The sequence below is a fragment of the Grampus griseus genome (assembly GCF_964374135.1).
Source record: "Grampus griseus genome assembly, chromosome: 7".
Lineage (NCBI taxonomy): Eukaryota > Metazoa > Chordata > Mammalia > Artiodactyla > Delphinidae > Grampus > Grampus griseus.
Window position 1 is genome coordinate 38,660,311 of NC_139001.1, and position 18,742 is coordinate 38,679,052.

Genomic DNA, 18,742 nt, shown 5'->3' on the forward strand with positions numbered 1-18,742 from the left:
AAGAGATATCTAACTTAGCTTCGGAGGAAACTGATTGTGCTGGACTTTTGAAGGAACGTATGTCCATTTCCAACATGGTACTTTCTTAAGAATTACTTTTCACAATTTCATGATTTTTCACTTCACCAACTAACTTTAGAATCTAACAGCTTCACAGGATGCACTCCATTGTACATGGGTGGTTGAACTCAGATGATTCATGGAGTCCAAGATATATAAATCATTGCAGTGTTTATAAGTCATTTATAACAATCAGGCCATGAAAGTATAGAAGAAAATTACTGACTCTCGTAAAATAGAATCTTCCTAATATTGTGTGTGTGTGTGTACACATTTATAGATGCATGCATTTTTGGAAGTAAGCAAGTGAACAGGTTGACTCCCTGAAATTCAGAATGTAATCTCTGCAGATGGCATTTTGAAATTGTCTGGCCCACCAATACGATATCAAGCAGTCTTTTCCTTTCATTTATTCATTCAAACAAATATTCATTGGGTGCCTAGTAAGTGCCAGACATTATACCCACCACTAGGAATGAAATGATAAGCAAAAACACAGCCCTTGCTCTCACTGGTCTGGTGGGGGAGAGAGACATCAATTAAACTGAATTGTATTTATTTGAGTGATAATTACTGTGAGGGGCAGTGAAATGGGGCTATGAGAGCATATACTAGCAGGATTCATCCTGATCAGGAAGGTCTTGGAAAGCTTCCCTGAAGAAGGCATGTTCTCGGGACAATCTGAAGGATGAGTAGAAGTTACTTAGGTGAAGAGGGGGAGGGAAGAGCATTTTAGGTAAAGGGAACAGTATGTGCAAAATTTTCAATAAGTACTCTGTTCACATTTGAATTATATTTGAGTTCCTATTATAGTGAACAAAGTATAGAATATTTTTTAAAAACCCACATTTACTATATAAGACTTTGAAGGTTCACAAGGAGAATAACAGTTGTTGATTACAAAGTCTGCCATGTCACGGTAAGCCCTAGAACACACTAATTAATATTCTAAAAAGGAAAATTATAAAACTAGAAAAGTGGGGCTGTTGATAATAAAACGTTTGAAAATTAACTATGTGTGAAATTAGATAATAGCTTCCAAACATGACTTTCTGGAGTCAGATTTTCTTGGATTTGAGCAGTTTCCATGATCAGATATCACTGATGGCCGGGAGCTTACAGCCTGGTGAGCATTGATCTTTTTCCATTGATTTTGCATTGAGATTATTCTGTCAAAGCCTGTGGGTAGTTGTAGATAATTAATTTTCTTCAGACAGGTTTTAGAGCACCTTAAAAGCTTCATAGATACAGCACTGGCAATCATAATAGAATATTTTGGTTCAAAGGCTGACTAATGGAATTGGTGGTCAATAGATTTCTGACCAAGCTTGAGACAGTTGGGTCTATATCTGCTATTGAGAGGCTGTGCCAATGGGCCTTTCACTGTGGGCTGAGCACTGTGTTTCTATGACAGCATGATGTTCACCTAGGAATGTGACCTGTGTGTAGATATTGTACTGACTGACAACATCGATATTCACGAAGCTCATTTAGTAGGATCATTCCATGATGCAAAGAATAGTTGGGCAGTAGCAACCACATTTTAATGCTTGATGACACTGGGTTGGTTGGCTCTCACCAAGTACATATGGTTTATTATATTGTGCTGTACCCCTCTGACTCATCATCCCTAGGTTAAATAGAGCAGAGACAGCACCCAACTGGCCAGATAGCATCGCTGTGTCTGCCTCATCCTGCTTTCACCATACACACACACCCCTGGACTATAAAGTGGCAAATAGAGAGGTAGTACAGACTGCATCTGGGACAGACACTCAGCAACAGCTGCCCTTCCTGTGCCAGGCATCTCACAAACCGTGGCCTCCCCTCAAATGGACCACACTGCCCAGGGAGATGTGCCCCTTCCGAAAACGTGATGTCTCTTCATGCCAAGTGAGAACAGGGAGACTTTGCAAAGATTCATAGTCTGTCATCATTCAAAGCCTACTTAAAATGTTGTAAGAAATTATAGAAACTAAAGAAAATGCCCTCGAATTCTCCTTTTAAAAATGTAATTCACTGTCTGGCAAAAGGCTAATATGAAACAATTATCACAGAATTCACAGATAAACAGTGTCCTTTACAACAACGTGGTAAAATGCTCATGTGAACTAATATTCAGAGAATTCAGCTTTATCATTCATGACAATAAAGCCAGGAAAGACCCACCTGATCACCAGAAATAGGAACATCAGTGATAATAAACATATCTGTACTCAGTGTTTAGAGAGAGGTTTTTAAATAAACTCCCTTCATAGATTTAAGCCAGGAAAGCTCAGAAGTAATACTGTCAACCCGTGTTGAAACAATACATGGTAGTGAGTGATGGTCGCCTTTATCTGTCCCTGAAGCGAAGGATTTCCTGTTCCAAGTGGCACATATCACTGTGTACACTGATGAATGGCAATGACGTCAAAGTATGCATGACAGAGAAGACATAACTTTTTTTTATTCTTGATTCATTGCAAAAGGATATGTGAGAAAGGAGACCATACGATTAGGATGGCTGCTCTTCCCTTGCCTGTAGAGTTTCTCAGTTACTTCTTGCAGGACAATGTGCATCTAGATGGAACGAAGTAGAGATGCCTGGATGGTACCCTAGGCATATTGCAAATGATACGTGAAACAATCAGGAAGCAGTTAAGTGTCACACAAAATAGTTTTGACTAAGGTACAAGAAGTAGAGAAGGAAATGGAAAATTTTTTTAATGTTTATTTTATTTATTTAATTTTGGCTGTGTTGGGTCTTTGTTGCTGCACACGGGCTCTCTCTAGTTGCGGCAAGCAGAGGCTTCTCTTTGTTGTGGTGCATGGGCTTCTCATTGCTGTGGCTTCTCTTGTTGTGGAGCACAGGCCCTAGGCGCACAGGCTTCAGAAGTTGTGGCACACAGGCTCAGTAATTGTGGCTGACAGGCTCTAGATTGCAGGCTCAGCAGTTGTGGTGCATGAGCTTAGTTGATCCGTGGCATGTGGGATCTTCGTGGACCAGGGCTCGAACCTAACCCGTGTCCCCTGCATTGGCAGGTGGATTCTTAACCACTGCGCCACCAGGGAAGCCTGGAAGTGGACATTTATATTTCAAAATTTGAATGGAATTTATTTTGAAGTTCCTCAACTTGGCTTGGATTAGTGAAAGTTTTATCTCTTGGTGTATAATTTTTAAGGGAGGTGGGGAGAGCCACAAAGATAAGATGGAAGGGTGTAATCTAAACTTTGGAATTAAAATGTGGTTTCTATTTCTTGACTATTCAAATACATTCTGCCTTCAAATCTGTCTCTTACAATGTTCTGGACTTCTTTTTTAGAGGACCACGAAACCCTTTTTTCCTAGTGTACCATAAATTGAGCACTAATTGTACATAAATTGAGAGACTTAATCTGCTATGGTCTGTAAATGACTCCTTTCAAGTAAGATATAATTTACTCAGAAGCTTTTAGAAAAAGCTTTACAATACAATAATCAGTACAATAGGATTGCAAATTCTTGTTATTGCTAATTGTAATAGCATGTGCCATGTAGCAGTAGCACAATAAAACAGGAGTCTACAAGGGCAGTGGGATATCCACATGGTCACTCAGAAATATTTAGCAAGGAGGGTAATTCTACATTTATATGGATGAGTCTGATGTAAATCACCTGTTTAGTTTATTCTAGGTTTTCCTAATAAATCTGAAGGAATTTGATGTTTGATTTTTAACTTAAGGGAATGTTTTAATACCATAATGGCAATATAAATATGCTTACTACATGTCAACTATATTCTTTTTTAAAAATATTTATTTATTTTATTTTTGGCCGCGTTGGGTCTTCATTGCTGTGGGCGGGCAGTCTCTATTTGCAGCGAGCAGGGGCTACTCTTCGTTGCGGTGCACGGGCTTCTCATTATGGTGGATTCTCTTGTTGCGGAGCATGGACTCTAGGCACGCGGGCTTAAGTAGTCATGGCTCGCAGGCTTAAGTTGTGGTGCATGGGCTTAGTTGCTTCGCAGCATGTGGGATCTTCCCGGACCAGGGCTCAAACCCATGTACCCTGCATTGGCAGGAGGATTCTTAACCACTGTGCCACCAGGGAAGCCCCAATCTTCTTACCAAAGAAATAAAAGGACATAAAGTAAGTTGATTCATATCCCAGGGAACTTGGAAGCTCATATTGGTTACATTTGGGGTAAAGATTAAATTTAGGTATGACCCTTCTTCTAGTCTCTGAGACTCTGCATTTATGTCTCACTTCCAAGATTTGTAGCATATGAAAAGGCATATACAATACATTGATACAAAAATCATATTTGCAAATATGTGTGCTTCCCTAAAAAAGTTGAGAGGTACCATATTCCTGTGGAACTTCACATATGTGTTTTTTCTCTGCAGATGGGGGCAGAAGGCATGGAAGGAGGTGCTTCAGGAAGTCAGCACTCTCGAAAACTCGTTAGCTTTACGTTGTCTGGTAAGGATGTCTTTAAACCCGATGTCCAGTTGGAAAGTGTATAATTTCAAAGGCACGAATAGTCACTTCTTTCTGCACTCTCATATATGATATGTGAGCAAGTTTGTTTGTGTTTTTTTGGTAATACTTCTGGAAATTCAAGTATATCTCTTACCATGAAAAATTAGATTATTAATATAAACTCAGAAAGCTTCTAGCAAGTTGTCTTGTGATGAAAAGACCATAACTATGTATACTTACTTAAAGAAAACTGTAATGTAACATGTGCTAAACCCACTTAAAGCTTAGATAACTGAAAACAATTTGTGCTGGCCTCATCTAGAGAAAGGAAAAATTTGGAGACTAGCGAAAAAAAGCCAAGGGATACTCCTGTTTCTGTGAAGGAGTACATATAAAGAATTGAAAAGTAGATAAGACAACTTTTTTGTTGTTTATTTTCTGGTTAGTAAAATATTCTGATTTTTTTGTGTATTTATCGTACAACTGAAGCACTGCTTTTTGGGTTGTGAGTTGGAACTCATTGGTGATTTATAAGATTAATTTAATTGAAACTAGCAATTAAAAAAAGAATAGAAAAGAGCCAGAGTTTAACCACCAAAGGGAAATGTTTTTCATAGAACACCAGTTTATACAAACTGAAAATTTCACACACAAAAATATACACACCTATGTATGTGTATAATGGGTTTCAAGATAAATGTATTTCACACATAGATCACTGTCAAAAAAGGTTTCAAAGCCACCGATTTAAAAAAATTAATCGGCAGTCGTAAAGTCAAGAATACTCTAAGAAAATCAGTATTTGAAATGGACTTGTAAAACAGACGACCGTACTACAATACATGTAAAATCAAGTCTAACAGATGTCTATCACTGTAAGATGTTTTGTTTTCATTTTTCCATTATTGTAGTGCTTCTAAAATTTAAATTAGATTCACTTTTTCTTGGTTGCAAAAAAATGTTATGAATGAAAATAGAAAATGAAAATAGAAATTTTCAAGAGTAAGGGTTAGAAGGCTGATCTTGAAAACACAAGTCCATGATGCATGAATATCACGTATAATGGAAGTGTGCACGTTAGTTCATTGCTGGCCCACGGCCTATCTGTGTCTGTTCTAGCATGTTCCTTCTCCTCCCCTTCCCCCGCCATGCAGGTCACTTACTATGAAAACCATTTTGCCTTGGTTCTCTGACAAATCTCAGAGGCTGTAAACTGGTTCAAATTTGGCCAATAAATATATTTTGGTTGGAACCCTCAGGGTTTTGAAAATATCCAGATTTTTAGAAAAGCACTTACTACCACTGCCTGTGATACTACTCCCCACCCGCCTTATCTGTCTCTCTTTTGAAAGCACTTCAGTTGGCTACTTGTGCTTTAGACCTTCACAGTTCTGGGGTGGTTGCAGGAAGATAAATTGTTTATAGATTTCTTCGTTTATAGATATGGAACAATTAGCCAACCTCCATGGCTCAGAAAACTTAGTTTGACCATACCACGGTTTTCTTAGTTTAGAAGCATTGCCCTAAGCTTTCAAATGATCAATATCACTCTAAATATGACACACACAAATTGATTTTGACTCCAGAGGGGATGTTAATTAACCCACCGTGGGAGAATGACCATGTAGAAGTTGAAAATCCCAGGACATTTTCCTAAAAAGTAGGAAATAAGCTTTGGGGCACAGCCAAATCCTTTTTTTTCTATATACAACTTTTTCTAACATCCACCTCAATACACATGGAGGCTTGCTACCTAAAATCTGCTCTGTTTCTTACCATGAAATCAGCTAGTTGCAGATGATGTATAGAAATGGCTAAAAATTATAGAAGATGAAAGCAGTTTTATAACGGTAATTCTAAAAAATTCATCTGGTTGTTGCATATTGACAGTGGATGATAATATTTATGGAGAGCATTTAAGCACTGTAGAATGTCTGTCTGCAAATGTTCTGCTCTTGATTATCTATGAATAAGTAGGGACACAAATAATTGAACTCTACAGCTAAAACAAAAAACTGTTTTTGTTTTTGCGGTACGCGAGCCTCTCACTGTTGTGGCCTCTCCTGTTGCGGAGCACAGGCTCCGGAAGTGCAGGCTCAGCGGCCATGGCTCACGGGCCCAGCCGCTCCGCGGCATGTGGGATCTTCCCAGCCGCTCCGCGGCATGTGGGATCTTCCCGGACCGGGGCACTTACCCGTGTCCCCTGCATCGGCAGGCAGACTCTCAACCACTGCGCCACCAGGGAAGCCCCAAAAAACTGTTTTTTGATGACTATCTTAAACCTTTTCTCCAAGTAAGAAGGATATTTAACCTGTCATACCTTTGTGACTTTGAGTCCTTCTTTAGTCTATTAGGTGATGTGGATATTTATGAGCAATAAAATATATAAAAGATAAAAGAGAGGCAAGAGATGGATAAAGTGAACTGAATGATCAGAGTACAAATAATTGGTAGTTTATTGTATTTATTTGTACGATGTCCCTTGTGGAAAAGGGTTAATGGTGACATCTTTCTTTGCTCTGGCTTAATCTTCTGGTGGATGCTTTTTCTTCAAAGGAATGTTTTGCATGAATAATTTAGCTCTGTCAGATGTCATGGCAGCCATTTCTGTACATGTTACTCCTTGTTTACTGCAAAGAAATCCCTTCTTGAGAAGTAGATTTAATATCTAAAGAATGTCATTCTCTTGTCTGAGTCTGAGGCGAGCACAATCAAGAAAGGTAAGAAAATAAATATGTAAATTGCATTTTCTCTCAAAGCCATTTAATGCTAAATAAAGCCAAGTGAAAACATGTAGCATTGTTAAATTGACAGTAAAATGCAAATACTGTATTAATAATGACTCCGTAGTTTAGGAAGTGCCAGGGGTGGGGACTGTGAAGCTAATGAGATTACAGCAGCTTCTCTGAAGTGCTTGTCTAGTTCTTTGCTCATCTTTCCCTTCTGCCACTGGCTTTTAGATCAAAGATCTTACTATATTTGATGCAGTGTTCTTAACATAAGGTCCTCTTGCTTGAATTTTTAAATCTTTTCTGACATATTAGACTGTCTCCCGCTACCGCCAGTTATGAGTCGTTAGACAGTCCTGGTCTGTTTTCATCACATGTTATCTAGGCCACAAGTTCTTGTTGGTCATTGGTGAACCTCCTCCAGGGAGTATGGTTCTATGGGCAACCCCAGGCCAATTCTGTCCTTCTAAGAAAGACTTTGTGTTTCAGGAATGGGCTTGAGTAGGATGACCCTGGTGACCTCCTAAAATGTGGGGTTACTCTATAGGGTCTCTTCCCCAGCTCATTTGGGTAATCCAAAGGTCTTGGAGGATTCAGAGGCCATCCACAGAATTGTTTTCTGAACCAGTGGTCAGGACTTCCCTACACTGATCATAACTGCATAAAGTTACCTAGAGGCTGTCTGTTCTCCCGGAAGCTTTCGACATCATTTAACTCCCAGGGCAACCTTATTCAAACTGATATTCTCAGAAAGGCATTGAGGATCCAGTGAAGCCAGCTTTATTTCCTGACGTTTTTGTATCCCTCAGCTTGACCATTTTTAAAAGTTTTAGTCTCTTCACTAACCAGACTTTAGCCAGAACTTTTAGCAGCTCGCATAGTATGAAATAACAAGTGGTGACTCTAAGATGAGTTATGGAACATTCATCAAATACTTAATTTACTTAACAGCCTATTGAAAAAATAACCTTACAATTATTTAATATAGCAGATAGCATTCAAAGTTTAGAAATATTTCTGGCCTCCTTTTATTTCCCCTAACATTCATTTCGTTTGTAGAATATGTATGACGTTTTAAATATGGCACAACTGAATGTGTGCTCTTACGTTTCATCCCCAATTAAACTTAAGTCAGTGCATCTCATATGTGTATATAGAAGATTCACTTTTCTCTCATGAAGGAACATATTGGTTTTCTTTTTTAACACACTATTTACTAAGGGTTTCTCTCAAGACATTGTGTGAAATGCTAGCTGCCAAGCCACATAGGAAAAGGGGGTGAAGATGAAGTACGTGTTAGGCTCAAAACGTTTCCCAGGAAAAGTCATTTTAGTTGTATAAGGTGGTAGTAAAAGTTTGGCTTCATTTTGCAGCCTGTTAGGAGACTTTCTGCTGGAACTAGTCATAACCCACTTGTCCTCACTTACCTAAGCAATCATAGTGTGAATAACTTTGTTGTTTTACCAAATAGTTTCTGTTTCGAGCTTCCTGTGTGATTATTTAAGAACAAATTGTCGTTGAGCTGCTTGTTCTAATCAAGATATGTGAATCTTTTCTCCTTCTGTCCCTCTCCTCTCCCTCTCTCTTTCCCTCCCTCCTTCCTCCTCTCTTTCTTTCTTTAAAGATCTTCGGGCAGTTGGGCTAAAGAAAGGGATGTTCTTCAATCCTGACCCTTATCTTAAGATGTCGATTCAGCCAGGGAAGAAGAGCAGTTTCCCCACTTGCGCCCACCATGGGCAGGAGAGGAGGTCTACTATCATCAGTAACACCACAAATCCAATTTGGCACCGAGAGGTAAGATGATCGTACGTGGCCTTCTGCTTGACAGTTAGGAAGTTGGCCAACTCCGTCTCTCTCCACTGGGCTCTGTATCATTGAGCTGCTTATGGGTGTGGGCAAGATGGTTGAGGTGTCTAGAGGTTCTGTTAGAAAAAGGTACAATGAAAGTGAGATATTCCCTTCTAACCAGGGCTGGGTCTAGGGTAAATCAAGTGAGGCACTTCCTTCAGGTGCATGATTTATAGGGTCCAAAAGGCTCGATGATCAAAATTAATATTTCAATGCAATATTTTAAAAAAATCAAAATCAAGGCAAAAATTCGTGATGAACAAAATATCAAAATTCTGTAAGGGCAGCATCAGTAACTGCCTTGCCAAGCCGTATGGGAGCCTGAGGCAGAAGGAAAAGTCAGTAATACTGATTCCATTTTTATTTAAAATTTTGATATTTTGTTCTAGCATATACCCAGTACAGATTAAAGGAATTTCTCTCCTTACTGTCTGGCAAATGGTTTTTGGATTTCCATTATAGATTTTGGTTACTTACATGAGCCATTCAAGGAGTCGTCATCCTGAGGCAAGGCAGATTGTGTTGATGGTATTTCAGACTCTCTCACAGTTACAATATGTTACCAGTCATCACAGTGCATCATATCAGTGAAATCAAGCCCAGGGTTTTCCCACTGGAACTGTTTAAAGTCAAAGAATGAACAGAGACATTGCTTCTTTTCTAGGGAGCAAAGTGTGAGTTCTCCCACCATTTCTCAGGAAACCAAGACACATTTCATATACTAGCATTAATGAGTGCTTCTAGACAAACCTGTATTGGCATGGGAGTTGCACAGTTAATTAAATCACTCTCTAAATGTTTAATGACAATAATATGTTCTAACAATGTTGAACGAGTATTTCATTGGAGAGGGAGATACTTCAGGGGATCTAAAACCAATTGGAGAAAAGATGTGGCTATTTGAGACTTGCCAGTGCAGCAGGATGTTTCTCCTGGGCAGTTTTTATGGTTATTTAAGTGGATAAAAACTACATGTTTTCTTATTCCTGGTTTGAAAAACTACTTACTGTCCCCAAGTAGTGAATAACTTTTAAAGGCATACCACTTAATTTAACGCATTAGAAGCCTAGAAGACATAAAACGTTATCTCAAGATGAGCACTTAGAAGGCACATAGTGGATATAGTAATGATACTAGCAATAACTTTATTTCCCTAGCATTCTTTTTTTAATTTAATTTAATTTTTTTATACAGCAGGTTCTTATTAGTCATCAGTTTAATACACATCAGTGTATACATGTTTTATACACATCAGTGTATACATGTCAATCTCAATCTCCCAATTTATCACACCACCATCCCCACCCCCCACGGCTTTTCCCCCTTGGTATCCATACGTTTGTTCTCTACATCTGTGTCTCAACTTCTGCCCTGTAAACCGGTTCATCTGTACCATTTTTCTAGGTTCCACATACATGCGTTAATATACGATATTTGTTTTTCTCTTCTGACTTACTTCACTCTATATGACAGTCTCTAGATCCATCCACGTCTCAACAAATGACTCAATTTCGTTCCTTTTTATGGCTGAGTAATATTCCATTGTATATATGTACCACAACTTCTTTATCCATTTGTCTGTTGATGGGCATTTAGGTCGCTTCAATGACCTGGCTATTGTAAATAGTGCTGCAGTGAACATTGGGGTGCATGTGTCTTTTTGAATTATGGTTTTCTCTGGGTATATGCCCAGTAGTGGGATTGCTGGATCATATGGTAATTCTATTTTTAGTTTTTTAAGGAACCTCCATACTGTTCTCCGTAGTGGCTATATCAATTTACATTCCCACCAACAGTGCAAGAGGGTTCCCTTTTCTCCAGACCCTCTCCAGCATTTGTTGTTTGTAGATTTTCTGATGACGGCCATTCTGACTGGTGTGAGGTGATACCTCATTGTAGTTTGGATTTGCATTTCTCTAATAATTAGTGATGTTGAGCAGCTTTTCATGTGCTTCTTGGCCATCTGTATGTCTTCTTTGGAGAAATGTCTATTTAGGTCTTCTGCCCATTTTTGGATTGGGTTGTTTGTTTCTTTAATATTGAGCTGCATGAGCTGTTTATATATTTTGGAGATTATTCCTTTGTCTGTTGATTCATTTGCAAATATTTTCTCCCATTCTGAGGGTTGTCTTTTTGTCTTGTTTATGGTTTCCTTTGCTGTGCAAAAGCTTTTAAGTTTCCTTAGGTCCCATTTGTTTATTTTTGTTTTTATTTCCGTTTCTCTAGGAGGTGGATCAAGAAAGATCTTGCTGTGATTTATGTCAAAGAGTGTTCTTCCTATGTTTTCCTCTAAGAGTTTTATAGTGTCCGGTCTTACATTTAGGTCTCAAGTCCATTTTGAGTTTATTTTTGTGTATGGTGTTAGGGAGTGTTCTAATTTCATTCTTTTACATGCAGCTGTCCAGTTTTCCCAGCACCACTTATTGAAGAGACTGTCTTTTCTCCATTGTATATCCTTGCCTCCTTTGTCATAGATTAGTTGACCATAGGTGCATGGGTTTATCTCTGGGCTTTTCTCTCCTGTTCCATTGATCTATGTTTCTGTTTTTGTGCCAGTACCATATTGTCTTGATTACTGTAGCTTTGTAGTATAGTCTGAAGTCAGGGAGTTTGATTCCTCCAGCTCCGTTTTTTCCCTCAAGACTGCTTTGGCTATTCAGGGTCTTTTGTGTCTCCATACAAATTTTAAAATTTTTTGTTCTAGTTCTATAAAAAAATGCCATTGGTAATTTGATAGGGATTGCATTGAATCTGTAGATTGCTTTTAACCATGTTTTTAACCATGTTACCAGTACAAGCCTGATAAGGGGGGGTGTAAGGGATGAGATTATCATCTCTCCATTTGTGTGATTAAGAAACAGAAGCTTAAAATGTTTATGTAACTCGCTATTCAGAGGCTAGTAGTGCTTAAACTCTGCTCCCTTATTCTAAGCAAGTGCTTTTTCCATTAAGAAGATGACTAAACTTTACGGCCCTTTGGTGAAAATAAATTGTTATGACTGAATAAATTTAGTGACCCCGAAGTGTAAAGCTGTCTGACACTATTCATATCACTGTGGTTGCCTGGATACTGCCAGAGGAGGAGAGAAATGGTTCAGGTTAGATTCCTGGCTCCATCACTTACTTTTCCTGAAAGCCTCATCATTAAAAAGAAAATTTTATCTTTGTAATATATGTGAAAGTCTTTGTAAATGAGTAAAGCTCTTTATTTTTATTTTATATCCTTATTAATATCCAATCCAGTTTTCTCCAATGGCATTCTTAAAAACAACACATCTTATCTTAACCTCATACTTTTATTTTTCTGTCCCAGAAGAAATGTCCCTGTGTGCCTTTTAAATTAAGTAACTTCCATTTAAGCATTGTTTTATTTTAATATAAACCGGGGAAATTATCATATCCTTTAGATGTTCCTACTTTAACCACTAAGTGAAGGAGTATTTTAACGTATGATGTGCAACTTCGAAAGTACCATGGGATCAGGAATTAAAATTGCTGTTAATCAAATGTATCAGTTAAGTCTAAGCCACTCTATAACAAGATATTAAGTATTAAAGAATAAAGATACGTTAAATGTAGTGAGCACTAAAATTGTATTGTGCATAGTTTAATATTTGATAGCATCTCCTAAAACTGTTGAACCAGGAAGGGTTGGATGATCGAAGGGGCTTCCTTTGTCATACAGATCCTAGCTGTTGCTTTTTAGTCTTTGTGAATGTTAATGACTCTGAGTGAATAAAGGATTGACAATAGCTGCAGATTTTTCTGGCAATGTGGACTCTGTGTGTCGTTAGGATTTAAGAGATACTATTTTCTATAATAATAAACTGATATACATAATTTCATATTTATCTTTTTTTGACTCAACATGTTATGTTTTGTTTTCAGAAATATTCCTTTTTCGCACTCCTTACTGATGTCTTAGAAATTGAAATTAAAGACAAATTTGCCAAGAGCCGACCTATCATCAAGCGTTTTCTGGGGAAACTAACCATTCCAGTCCAGAGGCTTTTGGAGCGACAAGCCATCGGGTAATCAGCCGTCACACCTAGGGGTCTTGTTGGGATTAGTTCCTACTGAAGCAACTGAAATGATACTTTGAAGTCCGAGGACTTTTCTTACTGATAAGAAGTGGTAACATAATTCTTTTAAAAAGGAAAGTGCTCCATGCCGCGGAGCGGCTGGGCCCGTGAGCCATGGCCGCTGAGCCTGTGCGTCCGGAGCCTGTGCGTCCGGAGCCTGTGCTCCGCAGCGGGAGAGGCCACAACAGTGAGAGGCCCGCGTACCACAAAAAAAAAAAAAAGAAAGAAAGAAAGAAAGTGCTCATATACTCATTGAAATGTGAAGGGCAGAAAGCACTTTATTTTAATTATATACCTTTTTTTGGGTTATCTATCTTTTCCACGATGTACCTACCATTATTACCATTTCAGTGTCAAATGTCACAGTGCTCAGTTGTTTTTGAGATATTGAAATCTTGCTATAAAAGTCTCTCCCTAAAGCAAGATCTCCGTGTCAGGTTGACACCTCCTGATCCTGATTAACCCCATCCAGAGAATGTTATTCCTGAGACACCAAAACCACCTTATTTTAGGGCCCTTTAAAACAAAGCCTAGACTCCGAGAAGGTGTTATAGTGGAGCTCTAAGACATGTACGTTCGTTCAGACAACTAGAAATTACTTGTTGAGAGAATTTTAAATTTATTTATTTATTTATTTTGGCTGTGTTGGGTCTTCGTTTCTGTGCGAGGGCTTTCTCTAGTTGCGGCAAGCGGGGGCCACTCTTCATCGCGGTGCGTGGGCCTCTCACTATTGCGGCCTCCCTTGTTGCGAAGCACAGGCTCCAGACGCGCAGGCTCAGTAATTGTGGCTCACGGGCCCAGCCGCTCCGCGGCATGTGGGATCCCCCCAGACCAGGGCTCGAACCCGTGTCCCCTGCACTGGCAGGCAGACTCTTAACCACTCTGCCACCAGGGAAGCCCGTTGAGAGAATTTTGAAATGTGATTTGACGTCTGTTTTCTTTCTGTGAACTTTTTGTAAGCTGTGAATCAAGTAGTTAAGAAATCGTAACATGCCTCCATCCCTTACTATATAAATGGTGTATATATTTTCACATGGTAAGTGCCAGCAAACCCAGTAACACTGGTGCTCTCAGGTGGCACTGGGGGACATCTTTTTCATTTTAGGAGGACATTATGAACATATGATAACAGTAGTGGTAGTAGCAGCAGTATCAGTGATAACAGTAGTTGTAGTAGTGGTAGCAGCAGTAGTAAACCAAAGTAAACAAAAAAGATGATGAGACCCTATTCTATGTCAGGAGCTAAGTAAATTACACTCATTAGCTCATGTAATCTTCTCAACAACTCTGAGAGGTGAATAATGTGATTATACCCATTCTGGAGATGAGAAATCTGAGGCTAGCAAGCCAGGGGTGGAGCTGGGATTGGAGCAGATCCGTCAGCTCCAGAATCCCAGCTTCTCTGCAACACTAAGGACTGGCAGTGATGGAATACTAGTCTAGCTAACTGAGGAAGGTTGCTCATTCCTATTCACCTTGCAGCTAATTAACTGTTCTATTCTGGCAAGTCACAATTTTTTCAGGCATTAGTTTCCTCATCTGAAAAATAAAGTCTTTAGACCAATGATCTCTAAGACACCTTCAAAACATGAAATTAAGAGATTCTAATGGATTCTAATTCTCTGGCCATCAGAGACAATGGTTGAGCCAGACCACATGAAGTAGAAATATTAGGCTGAAATTCTAGCAGCCTGGTTTAATTTGATAAAACTGGGAAATCGCAGTTATTTTTAAGGATAGCAATTATTGCTTCTAGTAGAGATATTCTTTGGGAAGTTTTTAAAAATTATTTTTAGGATTGATAGAAAATGAAAAATTACGAAGAGTGAGAATTAACTCTCATTGGAAATATACTTATAATTTAGTTTCTGTAAGTATAATCATATAATTTATATAATATCTGTGACACTTGGCAGAGTGTCAATTTATGTATACCAGTAAGAATGATCAAGGAAAAATAAAATCTTGAAACTGGAAATGCTTGAAAGCATTTTGAGTGCTTGAAACTCCTGTTAACTTGCTGGCTTTTCATTCAGTCTTTTAAAGAACTGGACACATAGAGTACTGCCTGTCATGGATTCCATATGTACTGGAAGGAAGTCCAGCATGAATTCGTAAAGTATCAGAATTATGAAATGTTTCTACATAAGTATATTAAAAGCATTGCCTGATACTTAGGGATTTGCTTTATTAAATAAATATGATACTACATGTTAGTGTATTGGCTGTTAGCATCTAAATCTATTTTTGATCTGATTATTACTTTCTATCAAGTAATTGATACGTCTTGAAAAATACTGAGTTTTCTTATGTGTTTTGTAGACTGCAACTCTCTGAAATAGCTGAGGTTTTACACGGTGAGGTTTTATAGGATGAGCTAGAAGTCCTTACTAATTACCTATTTTAAGAGCATTGGTTTGAATGTGACATTTTTCAGAGAGTGGCTTGCATTCTGTCCAAAAGGCACATCACTGTGCCATGCTTTGTCATTTGCTGTGATTACACTAGTGAGAGAATGTCTCAGTCAGACAGTGAGAGTTCTTTGGCACTTATTCTTTATAATGATGTATCATAATAATATATAATATAGGGTACACAATTATCTGTCATGGCAAGAGGCAGGATGAATCAGATGAGACTGAGTAAGAACAAGAAAGAGGTGAATCCCTTGACAGGCACTCACAAAGGATGAAACCCCCTTGACTTGGAATCTCCAAATAGGGAGGCTTTCCTGTACTGATAGATTGAATAGTTGAGTATCTTGTCAGTTTGGGTAAAAAATAGCACTAACACCTGTTAAAATTCTTTTTTCCAAGTAAAGAGTCTCATTTGTTAAATTTATTCAACAAATGTGTGGGTGTGTATACATATAGTGTCTACTAAATGTTAAGCACTGTGTTGGGTATTTGGGATATGATAGTGAGCAAAAGGATGGATGCCATTCTTAGAATCCCTACTGAACATTTACTTCCTAGCTAAAATGCATCACTTTTATAAGTTTTTATCATCAACACCAACACTTTACTTTTATTGGCCAAAGAGGAGGAGAGGAGAGTCAATTTAATTTTAACAGAGAAATGAAGAGTTTTATTATTCCAGGACTGAATGTCCAAAGATGTGGATGAGGAACTGTAATGTTGAGAGTAGGTCCCAGTAGTTTGCTGCTGGGTTCATGCATTAGTGGACAAAGGTGGAGCATCTCTGTGTGTCAGGCACTGTCTAAATGCTGGAAGACAGTGGTAAGAGAAAAAGACATCCCTGCTGTCATTATAGTCATTATAGAATTATTCGAACACGCTAATGTAAAAGCATTTAACATACCTGTAATGTCTAATAGTTAAAAATGCCAGTATATCCCTTTACAGAAAAAAATTTTTTTAAATACCAGATTAAGTAGACAAAACATTATGATAATGATTGCATTGAGATGGAGCCATGAGTAAATATCATTAAAATGCATGCTACTGAAAGCCGCCAAGAATCACTGAAAGTGTGCATAAAATGAGATCTGATCTGGGGACTGCAGATCAGGGGCTTCTGTGTCAGATGCATCTGTGTTCTAATCCTGGTTCTGTCACTTAATTGTTGCCTGGCCTTGGGCAAGTTACGTACCCTCCCTATGCCTTAGAAAACAGGGCCACCACTTGCCTCACAGGGAAGATTGAAGGAGATGATGCATGCAAAGCCCTTATCAGAGTGTAAGCACTCAATTGGGGGAAACAAAGCTTTTTAAAAACATCAATCAAAAAATTATTACAACATTTCTAGGGAAGAAAAAGGAAGAAGTAAAGGAAACGATCTCATTATTTTAAGAAAATCTTGCTACGAACTCAAAGAAATTCATAAGAGCTGAACTGGGATTTCACATTAGCATGTAAATGTGTACACGCTAATGTAAAATCCCAGATAACATCTATTTATAATTGTACGAAGGAGGTAGAGAAGAACAAGCAGAATAGTTATGGAGATTAATAATCAGTAGCTGACCAGAGGCCCTGAAGTGTACAGTGGTGCAAGTATTAGGTAGAGGCCTTGTGTTTTCCTCCTGAAGTTGCCATTAGAGGGCAGTGTGAGAGCACAGATAGTGTGATTTGGTACTATCCCTCTGATTATTTTCCTTAATTAAGAATAAATCAGATTCTCAACGAAAGTTGCTTGCATACAGAGAAATGATGCGATTGTATTTGACTTTGATAAATAAACACGGAATTGAAAAAGATCAACCGCTCCATCCTGGAGGAGGCTGGTAGCCTGAGCCTGGAGCCAAGGTGGGGCAGGAGCTGGGCCCAGTTGTGGTCCCCTCCAGCACACCTCCAAGTGTGGCAGCGAGACTCCGACAGCTAGTGCAGTTCTCCAACTGTCCCATCAGTATGGCTTACAAGCTGCCTGGAGTATCAATGATAGGCCCCCCAATAATGAGGGCCAACAGTGAGCCCCTTACTTTACAGGTGAGGAAGGGGAGGTGCAACAGCCCTCTGCCTCTCACACAGCTGGAACAGCTGTCAGAGCCCGGCCTGTTCTCACGCTGCTCTCTCCTGACTCCCAGCTCCTGTTCTTCAGGATACAGCAGCACTGTGCCCTCCATGTGATAACCCTTACCTGTGCACCTCTCTCTCTCTTTTGTTTCTTTTTCTTTTGCTTGGCCGGCCGTGCAGCATGCAGGATGCGGGATCTTAGTTCCCCAACCAGGGACGGAACCTCTGCACCTTGCAGTGGAAGCACAGAGTCCTAATCACTGGACCACCAGGGAATTCCCTGTGCCTGTCTTTTTAGGACCTAACTCCTATCATGCTAAATGCTAAGGAACCAGACCTTCTATACATTTACACTTGAGTCAGAAAACACCCAAAATTTTAGCCCCTTGATGGCTTTTAAAATGCCCTTTCTCTGGTCACTCTTAACAGTGAGAGAGCAAATCAGTGCCCTTTAAAAAAATCATAACAATATTGTACAGTATTGCATTTTCAGCCTTTACTGATACTTTTCCTTGTGACAAGATTCCCTTTTATCCCTGGGTTTATAAGTATTCACTTGTACAAATGAACAAAATTACACTGACTCTTAACATGCCTTTGACCTTTTATTTTCTTGTGAATATGCAAGTTTCAAGAGAAATATGTGGGGTTTGGGGGGTGGCCTATGGGAAGAAGATGAAGGCTGACACCAGAGTAGTACAGATGAAGGAACCATTTCTCCTCTTGCAGTGACCAGATGCTCAGCTACAACCTCGGCAGAAGGCTCCCAGCTGACCACGTGAGTGGGTACCTCCAATTCAGAGTGGAGGTCACATCTTCTGTGCATGAAGGTGAGATACCTGTATAAATATATTGCCATAGGAAAAACTTGTTAAATCTTACTCTGTTGTCAGTTTACATTTGAACAGAATTGTTTGTATCCTGTTCTGAACATAAAATAGCTATCAAATGATTACCTGCTGAAGTTTTCCAAGCAGATTTAAAAGCCTGTTTATCAAAAAATCTCTCTTAGGTTTTACCTGCATTTGGAAACTGGGATGTGGAATTTACGGCAGTAGTGAACGTGTAAACCTCATATGTCAAACTGACCAGCGATATATGTAC

General features: G+C 39.0%; 1 protein-coding gene across 2 annotated transcripts in view; it reads left to right on the forward strand.

The window, feature by feature from the left end:
- The window catches only part of HECW2 (HECT, C2 and WW domain containing E3 ubiquitin protein ligase 2), a gene marked incomplete at both ends in the record, with an annotated part of 244,574 nt that overhangs the window by 96,600 nt on the left and 129,232 nt on the right, over positions 1–18,742 (forward strand). For both annotated transcript variants that reach the window (XM_082657673.1, XM_082657672.1), the window contains 4 exons: positions 4,429–4,504; positions 8,858–9,027; positions 12,970–13,112; positions 18,368–18,468. In XM_082657673.1, coding sequence (XP_082513799.1) covers positions 4,429–4,504; positions 8,858–9,027; positions 12,970–13,112; positions 18,368–18,468 — 490 coding nt within the window. The remainder of the gene's footprint in view (positions 1–4,428; positions 4,505–8,857; positions 9,028–12,969; positions 13,113–18,367; positions 18,469–18,742) is intronic.